Source organism: Macaca nemestrina, chromosome 1 (genome assembly GCF_043159975.1).
Source record: "Macaca nemestrina isolate mMacNem1 chromosome 1, mMacNem.hap1, whole genome shotgun sequence".
NCBI classification, from domain to species: domain Eukaryota; kingdom Metazoa; phylum Chordata; class Mammalia; order Primates; family Cercopithecidae; genus Macaca; species Macaca nemestrina.
The window spans coordinates 103,386,093-103,399,616 of record NC_092125.1 but is presented as its reverse complement, the minus strand read 5'-3'; the positions used below and the strand labels follow the sequence as shown (position 1 = coordinate 103,399,616).

The 13,524-nt window shown below is 48.3% G+C and overlaps 1 protein-coding gene across 2 annotated transcripts in view; it reads right to left on the bottom strand.

Annotated features, from left to right (window-relative positions):
- Nucleotides 1–12,057: 12,057 nt before the first annotated feature.
- The window catches only part of LOC105498048 (chaperonin containing TCP1 subunit 3), a 29,223-nt gene continuing 27,756 nt past the window's right edge, over nt 12,058–13,524 (bottom strand). For both annotated transcript variants that reach the window (XM_011769817.3, XM_071083634.1), the window contains exon 14: nt 12,058–12,397. In XM_011769817.3, coding sequence (XP_011768119.2) covers nt 12,293–12,397 — 105 coding nt within the window. In that variant the 3' untranslated portion in view covers nt 12,058–12,292. The remainder of the gene's footprint in view (nt 12,398–13,524) is intronic.

The window sequence follows — 13,524 nt, the reverse complement described above, 5'->3', positions numbered from 1 at the left end:
ATCCCAACACTTTGGGAGGCTGAGGCAGGTGGATCACCTGAGGTCGGGGTTCAAGACCAGCCTGGCCAACATGGTGAAACCCCATCTCCACTAAAAATACAAAAAAATTAGCCAGGCATGGTGGCGTATGCCAGGAACTTGGGAGGTTGAGGCAGGAGAATTGCTTGAACCTGGGAGGCAGAGGTTGCAGTGAGCCAAGATCACACCACTGCACTCCAGCCTGGGTGACAGAGTGAGACCCTATCTTATAAACAAACAAACAAACAAACAAACAAACAATTAGCCAGGCGTGGTGGCAGGTGCCTGTAATCCTAGCTACTAGGGAGGCTGAGGCAGGAGAATTGCTTGAACCCGGGAGTTGGAGGTTGCAGTGAGCTGAGATTGCGCCATTGCACTCCAGCCTAAGCAACAAGAGTGAAACTCCAGCTCAAAAAAAAAAAACCGCGGTGAAAAAAAAACCGTGTCTCACAAAAGCACTTTGGGAGGCTGAGGCAGGAAGATCACGAGGTCAGGAGATCGAGACCATCCTGGCCAACATGGTGAAACCCCATCTCTACTAAAAATACAAAAATTAGCTGGGTGAGGTGATGTGTGCCTGTAGTCCCAGCTACTCGGGAAGCTGAGGCAGGGGAATCACTTGAACCTGGGAGGTGGAGGTTGCAGTGAGCTGAGACCATGCCATTGCACTCCAGCCTGGGTGACAGATCTATACCCCATCTCGGAAAAACAAATAAACAAAATACAAACAAAAAAATGTAATATTTATTGAACACTTCATTATTCAGGTTCTGGCCCAGGAAGAGTTCACAATTTTATTGTGGAGAAAAGATAGGATATGAGAAAATAGGATATGGGGGCAATACAGGTATTTGTCAAAAGAGGGAGGTGACATCTGGTGGGATGCACGTTTTTTTTCTTTTTTTTTATTTATTGAGACGGAGTCTTGCACTGTTTTCTCAGGCTGGTGTGCAGTGGTGCAATCTCAGCTCACTGCAACCTCTGCCTCCCAGATTCAAGCAATTCTCCTGCCTCAGCCTCCCAAGTAGCTGGGACTACAGGTGCCCACTGCCATGCCCAGCTAAGTTTTGTATTTTTAAAGTAGAGATGGGGTTTCACCATGTTAGCCAGGCTGGTCTCGAACTCCTGACCTCAAGTGATCTGCTCGCCTTGGCCTCCCAAAGTGCTGAGATTACAGGCACGAGCCACTGCACCTGGCCTACTTTAATCTTATTTTGACTAATAAATGAACATGGTACAAAATTCAAAAGGTACCAAAGGGCTCAGTGTGGTATCTCATGCCTGTAATCCCAGCACTTTGGGAGGCTGAGGTGGGACGATGTCTTGAGTCCAGGAGTTCAGGACCAGCTTGGGCAACATAGCCTGACCCCATATCTACAAAATAATACAAAAATTAGCTGGGCCTGGTGGTGCATGCCTGTGGTCCCAGCTACTCCGGAGGCTGAAATGAGAGGATCCCTCGATCCTCTTACTGCACCACTGCACTCCAGCCTGGCAAAAAAGTGAGGATAGCAACAGGAGGCAGATAAATCCTAGGCAGACAGGGGCAGGTTCCCAGTGAAACTCCACCTTCAAGCAGAAAACAGTTGAAAGCCAAGCTACAAGTCCTGGATAAATGCATGGGTGGAATTGAGAACCCCTCTTCCCATTTGTTGCACTTTCTTCTGATTGATCCCTACCCTTCACCTATTTTTCGTATACCTACCCTTCCCTAATTGGTTTGTTACACTGTCATGCCCATCTTTGAATGGTGCCTTTTTTTTTTTTTTTTTTTTTTGAGACGGAGTCTCACTCTGTTGCCCAGGCTGGAGTGCAGTGGCGTGATCTTGGCTCACTGCAAGCTCTGCCTCTGGGGTTCAGCCATTCTTCTGCCTCAGCCTCCCGAGTAGCTGGGACTACAGGTGCCCAGCACAACGCCCGGCTAATTATTTGTATTTTTAGTAGTGACCGGGTTTCACCGCGTTAGCCAGGATGGTCTTGATTTCCTGACCTCCTGATTCGCCTGCCTTGGCCTCCCAAAGGGCTAGGATTACAGGCGTGAGCCACCGTGCCTGTTTTAGCCTTTTTTTTTAGCCTTTTTTTTTTTTTTTTGCATACACTCAAACCAATCAGCACACACACCCCCATTTTGAGCCCGTCAAAGCCCCGGACCCAGCCACAATGGGAGAGAAACCACCTAACTTGGGAGACCACTCTCCTTTCCCCTCTCCATTAAGAGTTGTTTCGGCCGGGCGCGGTGGCTCAAGCCTGTAATCCCAGCACTTTGGGAGGCCGAGACGGGTGGATCACGAGGTCAGGAGATCGAGACCATCCTGGCTAACACGGTGAAACCCCGTCTCTATTAAGAAATACAAAAAACTAGCCGGGCGAGGTGGCGGGCGCCTGTAGTCCCAGCTACTCGGGAGGCTGAGGCCGGAGAATGGCGTAAACCCGGGAGGCGGAGCTTGCAGTGAGCTGAGATCCGGTCACTGCACTCCAGCCTGGGCTACAGAGCGAGACTCCGTCTCAAAAAAAAAAAAACAAAAAAAAAAAAACAAAAGAGTTGTTTCATCGCTCAATAAAATTCTCTCCGACCCTCTTCACCCTTTGAACTGTCAGCATAACCTCATTCTTCTTGGATGCACGACAAGAACTCGGAAACTGCTGAACGTGGGTACAAGCTGAAACACAGGCAGCCTGGGGCATGCCTCAGCCCAGCCAAGGGCTGAGCCAGTGTGCAAGCCAGGCGTGGCCAGATGGGCCGAGTGGGCAGGGTACCTCCAGCAGCAAGCTGGGGGCGTGAGGCCTGGGTAGGGCATCGCTGGCTGCAGAGGTCCCCGGCTGGCAAAGTGTCTGAGAAAAATCCTGCGTCATTGAGATCTTGTCATTAAAAAAAAAGAAAAAAAAATGTACCAAAGGGCATCATTCCTATTCACCAACAAACTGGTCCCTCCCGAGACAACCATCATTACCAGTTTTTTTGTTTGTTTGAAACAGTCTCGCTGTGTTGGCCCGGCTGGAGTGCAGTAGCACAATCTTGGCTCACTGCAACCTCCGCCTCCTGGGCTCAAGCAATTCTCCTGCCTCAGCCTCCCAAGTAGCTGGAATTATAGGCATGTGCCACCAAGTCTGGTTTATTTTTGTATTTTATAGTAGAGATGGGGTTTCACCATGTCGGCCAGGCTGGTGTCTCGAACTCCTGACCTCAGGTAATCCACCCACCTCGGCCTCCCAAAGTGCTGGGATTACAGGTGTGAGCCACCACCATCCCCAGCCCACTACCAGTTTCTTATGTATCCTTCTAAATATATCCTATACTCAAGAATACAAATATATTGAAATCACATACAAATAATACACAGTGGTACCCAGACACTGTTCTTCGTTTTTTTTGTTGTTGTTGTTGTTGTTTTTTGAGACGATGTCACACCCAGGCTGGAGTGCAGTGGTGAGATCTTGGCTCACTGCAACCTCCACCTCCTGGGTTCAAGCTGTTCTGCCTCAGTCACCCAAGTAGCTGGGATTACAGGTGTGCACTGCCAAGCCCGGCTAATTTTTGTATTTTTAGTAGAGATGGGGTTTTGCCAGGTTGCCTAAGTTGGTCTTGAATTCCTGAGCTCAAATGATCCACCCACCTCGGCTTCCCAAAGTGCTGGGATCACAGGCGTAAGCCACAACACCTGGCCTCAGTTTGCATTTTTAACTCATATATTGAGGAATGTTCTGTATCAGTGCACTTGGGAGTTACCTCATTCTCCTTGCAGGGGTATGTTCCCTGATCTTTTTAATCAGAACCTTGTTGATGTAGTAATATTTTGCTGTGGCAAACAATGCTGGAAAGAATATCCCTATCTGAAATGGACTCAACCAAGGAGAAATACTGAGTTCTCAGCATTTCATATTAATAACCAAATTCAGTAAGATAAGTACCAAGGAGTGGAATCGCCAGCTCAAACTGCCCTTTATATGAGGTTTACCAATTGACACTCAAACCACATGCTTGAGAGCACATTGCAAGTGTTTACCAAATTATGCTTACATTTCCCTTTGAATAAGGTTAAGCATCTCTTCATGTTTGTTTGTTTGTTTGTTTGTTTATTTTGAGATGGAGTCTTACTCTGTCACCCAGGCTGGAGTGCAGTGGCATGATCTCGGCTCGCTGCAAGCTCCGCCTCCCGGGTTCACGCCATTCTCCTGTCTCAGCCTCCTAAGTAGCTGGGACTACAGGCGCCTGCCACCACGCCTGGCTTTTTGTATTTTTAGTAGAGACAGGCTTTCACCATGTGAGCCAGAATGGTCTCGATCTCCTGACCTCGTGATGCGTCCACCTCAGCCTCCCAAAGTGCTGGGATTACAGGTGTGAGCCACTGTGCCTGGTGTTTTTCTTTTTTTTTTTTTTTGGAGATGGAGTCTTGCTCTGTCGCCCAGGCTGGAATACAGTGGCACGATCTTGGCTCACTGCAACCTCTGCCTCCCGGGTTCCAGCGATTCTCCTGCCTCAGCCTCCTGAGTAGCTGGCACAGTTGTGCGCCACCACGTCCGGATAATTTTTTTTTTTGTATTTAGTAGAGATGGGGTTTCACCATGTTGGTCAGGCTGGTCTCGAGCTCCTGACCTGTTGATCTTCCCACCTCGGTCTCCCAAAGTGCTGGGATTACAGGCGTGAGCCACCGCGCCCGGCCAGCATCTCTTCACATTTTAGTCAATTTTTGCTTCTCTGGAGCTTTTTAAATCCTTTACCTATTTTTCTACAGGCCTTTTCTTTTTTTGAGACGGAGTCTCGCTCTGTCGCCCAGGCTGGAGTGCAGTGGCTGGATCTCAGCTCACTGCAAGCTCCGCCTCCCGGGTTCACGCCATTCTCCTGCCTCAGCTTCCCGAGTAGCTGAGACTACAGGTGCCCACCACCTTGCCCGGCTAGTTTTTTGTATTTTTTAGTAGAGATGGGGTTTCACCGTGTTAGCCAGGATAGTCTCGATCTCCTGACCTTGTGATCCACCCGTCTCAGCCTCCCAAAGTGCTGGGATTACAGGCTTGAGCCACCGCGCCCGGCCTACAGGCCTTTTCTTAATTGTCAAGTTCTGAAAGTGTTACGTTGTTGTTGTTAAGACAGGGTCTTGCTGCATCAGGCAGGCTGGAGTGCAGCTGTGCAAACATAGCTCAATTGCAGCCTCAAACTCCTGGGCTGAAGTGATTTCTCCCAACTTAGCCTCCTTAGTAGCTGGGACTATGGGCATACACCATCTTGTCCACCCTAAAAGTTCTTTTTTTTTTTTTTTTTTTTTTTTTGAGACGGAGTCTGGCTCTGCCACCCAGGCTGGAGTGCAGTGGCCGGATCTCAGCTCACTGAAAGCTCCGCCTCCCGAGTTTACGCCATTCTCCTGCCTCAGCCTCCCGAGTAGCTTGGACTACAGGCGCCCGCCACGTCACCCGGCTAGTTTTTAGTAGAGACGGGGTTTCACCGTGTTACCCAGGATGGTCTTGATCTCCTGACCTCGTGATCCGACCGTCTCGGCCTCCCAAAGTGCTGGGATTACAGGCTTGAGCCACCGCGCCCGGCCCACCCTAAAAGTTCTTTAAGGAAATTAACATTGTTGCAAATCCTCTCCCCCTTTTGTTTTTGCAGTGCAAACTTTGTATGGAGTTCCTTACCCCCTAACTCTTTTTTTTTTTTTTTTTTTTGGATATGAAGTTTCACTCATTGCCCAGGCTAGATAGAGTGCAATGGCATGATCTTGGATCACTGCAACCTCCGCCTCCCAGGTTCAAGTGATTCTCCTGCCTTAGCCTCCTGAGTAGCTGGGATTACAGGCATGCGCCACCACGCCTGGCTAATTTTTTGTATTTTTAGTAGAGACAGGGTTTCTCCATGTTGGTTAGGCTGGTCTCAAACTCCCGACCTCAGGTGATCCACCCGTCTCAGCCTCCCAAAGTCCCCTCACATATTTTAAACCCCACTTTTCTTCTAGTGCTCTTATGGTTATTTATTTATTTTTTTTTTGAGACAGAGTCTTGCTCTGTCGCCCAGGCTGGAGTGCAGTGGCGCGATCTCGACTCCCTGCAAGCTCCGCCTCCCGGGTTCACGGCATTTTCCTGCCTCAGCCTCCCGTGTAGCTGGGACTACAGGTGCCCGCCCCAACGCCCGGCTAATTTTTTGTATTTTTAGTAGAGACGGGGTTTCGCCGTGTTAGCCAGGATGGTCTCGATCTCCTGACCTTGTGATCCGCCCATCTCAGCCTCCCAAAGTGCTGAGATTACAGGCGTGAGCCACTGTGCCCGGCCTGTATTTTCTTTTTTTTTTTTTTTTTTTTTTTTTTTGAGACTGAGTCTGGCTCTGTCGCCAGACTGGAGTGCAGTGGCCGGATCTCAGCTCACTGCAAGCTCCGCCTCCCGGGTTTACGCCATTCTCCTGCCTCAGCCTCCGGAGTAGCTGGGACCACAGGCACCCGCCACCTCGCCCGGCTAGTTTTTTGTATTTTTTAGTAGAGACGGGGTTTCACCGTGTTAGCCAGGATGGTCTCGATCTCCTGACCTTGTGATCCGCCCGTCTCAGCCTCCCAAAGTGCTGGGATTACAGGCTTGAGCCACCGTGCCCGGCTTGTATTTTCTTATATTTACACCTTTCAGCTGCTGGGAATTAACTTTGTTGTAATTTAGTAGGGATCCAATTTCCTGCCTCCCCCCCTCAACCACAAATAGCTACTCCAGAAATAAACTCTCAAAATGTTCTCAGAAACTCATTTTTCTGGAGAATAAAAGGTATAGTTGGCCTGGCCCTCTGTATCTGCTGGCTCGTCATCCACAGATTCAACTGTGGATTGAAAATATTTGAGGAGGCCGGGCGCGGTGGCTCAAGCCTGTAATCCCAGCACTTTGGGAGGCCGAGACGGGCGGATCACGAGGTCAGGAGATCGAGACCAGCCTGGCTAACACAATGAAACCCCGTCTCTACTAAAAATACAAAAAAATTAGCCGGGCGAGGTGGCGGGCGCCTGTAATCCCAGCTACTCGGGAGGCTGAGGCAGGAGAATGGCGTAAACCCGGGAGGCGGAGCTTGCAGTGAGCTGAGATCCGGCCACTGCACTCCAGCCTGGGCGACAGAGCGAGACTCTGTCTCAAAAAAAAAAAAAAAAAGAAAATATTTGAGGAAAAAAGGCCGGGTGCAGTGACTCACACCTGTAATCCCAGCACTTTGGGAGGCCGAGGTGGGCGGATCAGGAGGTCAAGAGATCGAGACCATCCTGGCCAACATGGTGAAACCCCGTCTCTACTAAAAATACAACTGGGCATGGTGGTGCACACCTGTAATCCCAGCTACTCGGGAGGCTGAGGCAGGAGAATCTCTTGAACCCGGGAGGCGGAGGTTGTAGTGAGCCGAGATTGTGCCACTGCACTCTAACCTGGCGACGGAGCAAGGCTGTCTCAAAAAAAAAAAAAAAAGAAAGAAAATATTTGAGGAAAAAATTAAAATACTACAAATAAAACAGTGTAACTATTACACGGCATTGACAATGCTTTAAGTTACATAAGTAATCTAGAGATGATTAAAATATATGAAAGGAGGGCTGGGTGTGGTGGCTCATGCCTGTAATCCCAGCACTTCGTGAGGCCGAGACGGGTGGATCACCTAAAGTCAGGAGTTCGAGACCAGCCTGGCTAACATGGTGAAACCCTGTCTCTACTAAAAATACAAAAATTAGCTGGGTGTGGTGGCAGACGCCTGAAATTCCAGCCACTTGGGAGGCTGAGGCAAGAGAATCACTTGAAACCGGGAAGCAGAGGTTGTAGTGAGCCGAGATAGCGCCACCGCACTCCAGCCTGGGTAACAGAGTAAGACTCCATCTCGAAAGAAAAAAAAAAAAAAGAAAAAAAAAATTATATGGGAGAATGTACATACGTTATATGCAAATACCATGCCATTTAATGTGTCCTGGCTGTGTGTGGTGGTTCATGCTTGTAATCCCAGCAATTTGGGGGGCTAGGCGGGTGGTTCACTTGAGGTCAAGAGTTTGAGACCAGACTGGCCAACAAGGTGAAACCCCATCTCTATAAAAAATACAAATATTAGCTAGGCATGTAATCCCAGCTACTCAGGAGGCTGAGACATGAAAATTGGTTGAACCCAGGAGGTGGAGGTTACAGTGAGCCAAGATTGTGCTGCTGCGCTCCAGGCTGGGTGACAGCAATTCTGTCTCTAATAATAATAATGAAATGATGATGATGTAAGAGTCTTGAACAGCTGCAGATTTTGGTATAGGGGAGTGTCCTGGAACCAATCCCTCACAGATACTGAGAGATGACTGTACATTTATCTTCTAAGATATCAACTCTAGAATCTGATAAGGGAGAATAAAAACAAGTCTTGGCTGAGTACAGAGGGCTTAAATAGCAGTCAGGAATTCAAACTCCCACAACAACCCCCAAATTACTGCTTTATGGCAGGCGACATAGGACTCGACTAAAATGTAGGAATTTGACAGAGGAAGGATCATTGGCAGAGTCAAGGACATGGGAAACTCACACTCATGGAATCAAATGTTTAGTGAATAGGGTTCATGCAGGGGAGCAGAAGTGGCCTGGGCAGCCTTTCATCACTGTTAAAATTTTTGTTTGGGCTGGGTGTGGTGGCTCACACTTATAATCCCAGCACTCTGGGAGGCCAAGGCAGGCAGATCACCTGAGGTCAGGAGTTCGAGACCAGCCTGACCAACATGGAGAAAACCTTTCCCTACTAAAAATACAAAAATAAAAAATTAGCCAGGCATGGTGGCACATGCCTATAATCCCAGCTACTCGGGAGGCTGAGGCAGGAGAATCACTTGAACCTGGGAGGCAACAAAAGTGAGACAGTCTTACTTTGTCGCCCAGGATGGAATGCAGTGTCACCATCTTGGCTCACTGCAAACTCCACCTCCCCGGTTCAAACGATTCTCTTGCCTCAGCCTTCTGAGGAGCTGGGACTACAGGCCATGCCACCACACCCAGCTAATTTTTTTTTTTCGAGACGGAGTCTCACTTTGTTGCCCAGGCTGGAGTGCAGCGGTGAGACCTCAGCTCACTGCAACCTCCACCTCCCAGGTTCAAGTGATTCTCCTGTCTCAACCTCCTGAATAGCTGGGATTACAGGTACCCACCACCAAGCTTGGCTAATTTTTGTATTTTTTGTAGAGATGGGGTTTCACCACGTTGGCTAGGCTTGTCTTGAACTCCTGGCCCCAGGTGATCCACTCGCCTCGGCCTCCCAAAATGCTGGGATTACAGGTGTGAGCCACTGCGCCCAGCCAATTTTTAAATTTTTTATAGACAGGATTTTGCCAGGTTGCCCAGAATGGTCTTGAACTTCTGGGATCAAGTTATCCTTCTGCCTTGGCTTTCCAAAGCGCTGGGATTACAGGCATGAGCTGCCACGTACAGCCTATGCTAAATCTGTACATCGCTAAGTTTTAGACAGCAAAGTGGGGCTTTGAAAGATAAACAGTCCAAAGTGATGTAACATGCCAGAAGGATTTACATAGGTTTAGAAATGGCAAAAACAACTAGAAAATAAATAAAAAGGAAAAAGAAACCAAATATTACAGATGCTTTAAAAAAGAGGTACCAATAGGCTGGGCGCAGTGGCTCATGCCTGTAATCCCAGCACTTTGGGAGGCCAAGGTGGGTGGATCACAAGGTCAGGAGATTGAGACCATCCTGGCTAACACAGTGAAACCCCATCTCTACTAAAAATACAAAAAATTAGCTGGGCGTGGTGGCAGGTGCCTGTAGTCCCAGCTACTTGGGAGGCTGAGGCAGGAGAATGGCGTGAACCTGGGAGGCGGAGCTTGCAGTGAGCTGAGATTGTGCTACTGCACTCCAGCCGGGGTGACAGAGTGAGACTCCATCTCATTAAAAAAAAAAAAAAAAAAAGAGGTACCAATAATAGTAAGGAAGACTATGACACTACCCAAGTGCTTAACTATTAGAGCTGACAACAAAACGAACCTAGACTGACTAAGGAACAAAGGGGAGGAAAGAATCTACAAGATGACTAGCTTTCCCAGGACTTTCATCATTTCTCAGGTGTTATGGACACTATTTCACTATCTTGTTTTACTAATTCATTTAAGAATTAACTCATCGGGCCGGGCGCGGTGGCTCAAGCCTGTAATCCCAGCACTTTGGGAGGCCGAGACGGGTGGATCACGAGGTCAGGAGATCGAGACCATCCTGGATAACACGGTGAAACCCCGTCTCTACTAAGAAATACAAAAAAAATTAGCCGGGCGCGGTGGCGGCGCCTGTAGTCCCAGCTACTCGGGAGGCTGAGGCCGGAGAATGGCGTGAACCCGGGAGGCGGAGCTTGCAGTGAGCTGAGATCCGGCCACTGCACTCCAGCCTGGGCGACAGAGCGAGACTCCGTCTCAAAAAAAAAAAAAAAAGAATTAACTCATCGGCCAAGTGGTGTGGCTTACGCCTGTAATCCCAGCACTCTGGAAGGCCAAGGCAGGAGGCCCACGAGGTCAAGAGATGGAGACCATCCTGGCCAACCAACATGGTGAAACCCTGTCTCTACTAAAAATACAACAAAATTAGCTGGGCATAGTGGCACACGCCTGTAGTCCCGGCTATTCGGGAGGCTCACGCAGGAGAATTGCTTGAACCTGGGAGGCGGAGGCTGCAGTGAGCTGCGATCACCCCACTGCACTCCAGCCCAGGTGACAAAGCAAGACTCTGTCTCAAAAAAAAAATAAATAAATAAAAGAATTAACTTATCTCTGAGGAGTTAAAGCTCCAAGAGAATTAAAACACTGCAATCAAAGAGGCAGAGACTTCAGCAAAAGGCAGGTAGGCTTATTTCTGAGCCCCTTGTAAAAGAGTATAGGCAGACGGCTTTGGACTGACCTAAGCAGGAAGCTAAAGCCATAGGCATCTCACAAGCCCCTTTCCATCCCACCTCAGTTCAGTCAGGATAGCCAGCAGTAAAAGCATGGCTTTGTTGGCCGGGCATGGTGGCTCACACCTGTAATCCCAGCACTTTGGGAGGATGAGGTAGATGAATCACCTGAGGTCAGGAGTTCGAGACCAGTCTAACCAACACGGAGAAACCCCATCTCTAAAGCAAGGCCTCTAGAACCACAGTGCCTACATATGAATTCCAGGTTTGCGACCCTTCGACAAGTTACATATCTATGCATTAGATTTCTTCCTCACAAAATGGGGGATAACATTACCTGTCTTAGAGGGCTGTTGTGAGGATCCATTAGTTAACATTCAAAATGACTAGAATACATCTGTTAGATAGTACTTACCTTCATTCTACCAAGTATTCAACTTAATATGACTAGGTCCTATGGTCAGGGACGAGATAAACAAGGCTAAATGTATGAGTCATAAGGACAGACGTGAGGGTGAAAAGCCCAGTAGCCAAGTGGAACACTGAAGAAATCAAAGGATAATACCACCTAGCCTCTAGCATCCTGGGACCACTACTCAAGATTTTTTTCTCTCCTTGATAAAAACAAATGAAATTTAAATATTTTGTTTCTGCTAGCAGAAAGGCAGAGAGGTCTGACTGTGACAGGATACTGGCATGAGAATAGGCCAGAAAGCCAAAATGAAGACTGGAATTGTAAGGAACATTGGAAGAAGGCAGAGAAAAATAACTCCAGGTAAGGGGAGAATTCTGAAAACTATACAAAAAAAAAAAAAGATGTTATATGTCCTTTATATGTTATATGTCCTTTATATGTTATATGTTATATACCAGAGCCCTAGGAGGTACTGGGTGTTGCTCTACACACAACCACATATGGGGAACACCCATGCTTTAGACAGGTTGCTCATTCTTTGGGTGGTGAATGCAAAATGGTGCTTCGTAAGCTTTACAGTATTATCCTTTGAACTCCAAAAGGGTCTTTCCAACCAAAATTTACTGAGAAATCTGAAGAATACTCCCTCAAGAAGGCAAAAGAGTCTGAATGCCCTCATTCCAGGTCTCCCTTCCCTCCCCAGTAAGGTTTTCTGCCTCCTCCTATTTGCCAGAAGATAAGAGAGATGGCCCAAGGTTGAAAAACACATAACAACTTTCTCAAATGACTTAGATTTAATCATCGGAAGCAAACTAAATGGAAACCTTACAATAGAGAAGAATTACATGTCGGTGTCTTTTGGAAAACTGAGCTGGGACAGAAAGGGACTGGGGGCTGCCCCCCAACCTGATCCCTTCTGAACAAAGACGTCCACAGTGTTCCTGGCACTCTGGCTGAGGAAAAGGGGAGACTCTGCTGGTTCTGTGCACTGAAGTAGCCTTGCCTAGCGCTCACTCCTGGCCAGCATCAGGAGCCCCGCCTTGCCGGCTCTGGTCATCGCCTTTCTTTTTGTGGCCTGAGACGATGTCATCAATTCGCAGTAGCAGAACTGCCGTCTAGAAGAAAAACCACAGATGCAAAGAGGTCAGCAGAGAAGGAAAGGACACTTTTCTTTCCTTTAGATCTATCACCTAGATCCTACTACAGAACTGCCATTTTGTCTGACATCTACCTTTTCAGTCTTTTATTCTTTTTTGAGATGCAGTTTCCCTCTTGCCACCCAGGCTAAAGTACAGTGGCATGATCTCAGCTCACTGCAACCTCCGCTTCCTGGGTTCAAGCGATTCTACTACCTCAGCCTCCCAAGTATTTGGGATTACAGGCTCACACCACCATGTCTGGCTAATTTTGTATTTTTAGTAGAGACGGGGTTTCTCCATGTTGGTTAGGCTGGTCTTGAACTCCTGACCTCACGTGATCCACCTACTTCAGCCTCCCAAAGTGCTGTGATTACAGGCGTGAGCCACCATGTCCCACCTTTTCAGTCCTGAATGTAAAATGCAGTTCTCAGCCAGGCGCGGTGGCACACACCTGTAATCCCAGCACTTTGGGAAGCCAAGGCAGATGGATCACAAGGTCAGGAGTTCGAGATCAGCCTGGCCAACATGGTGAAACCCTGTCTCTACTAAAAATAGAAAAAATTAGCCGGGCGTGGTGGCAGGCACTTGTAATTCTAGCTACTTGGGAGGCTGACACAGGAGATTCGCTTGAACCCGGGAGGTGGAGGCTGCAGTGGGCCAAGACCATGCCACTGCACTCCAGCCTGGGCAACAGAGCAAGACTCCATTTCAAAAAAAAAAAAAAAAAAAAGGCCGGGCGCGGTGGCTCAAGCCTGTAATCCCAGCACTTTGGGAGGCCGAGACGGGCGGATCACAAGGTCAGGAGATCGAGACCATCCTGGCTAACACGGTGAAACCCCATCTCTACTAAAAAATACAAAAAACTAGCCGGGCGAAGTGGCGGGCGCCTGTAGTCCCAGCTACTCGGGAGGCTGAGGCAGGAGAATGGCAGGAACCCGGGAGGCAGAGCTTGCAGTGAGCTGAGATCCGGCCACTGCACTCCAGCCTGGGAGACAGAGCCAGACTCAGTCTCAAAAAAAAAAAAAAAAAAAGAAAAAACAATTGCAGTTCTCCCTAAGCAAGTGATACAGCTTGTGCTATGTTATCTTGCTTTTAGTATGAGC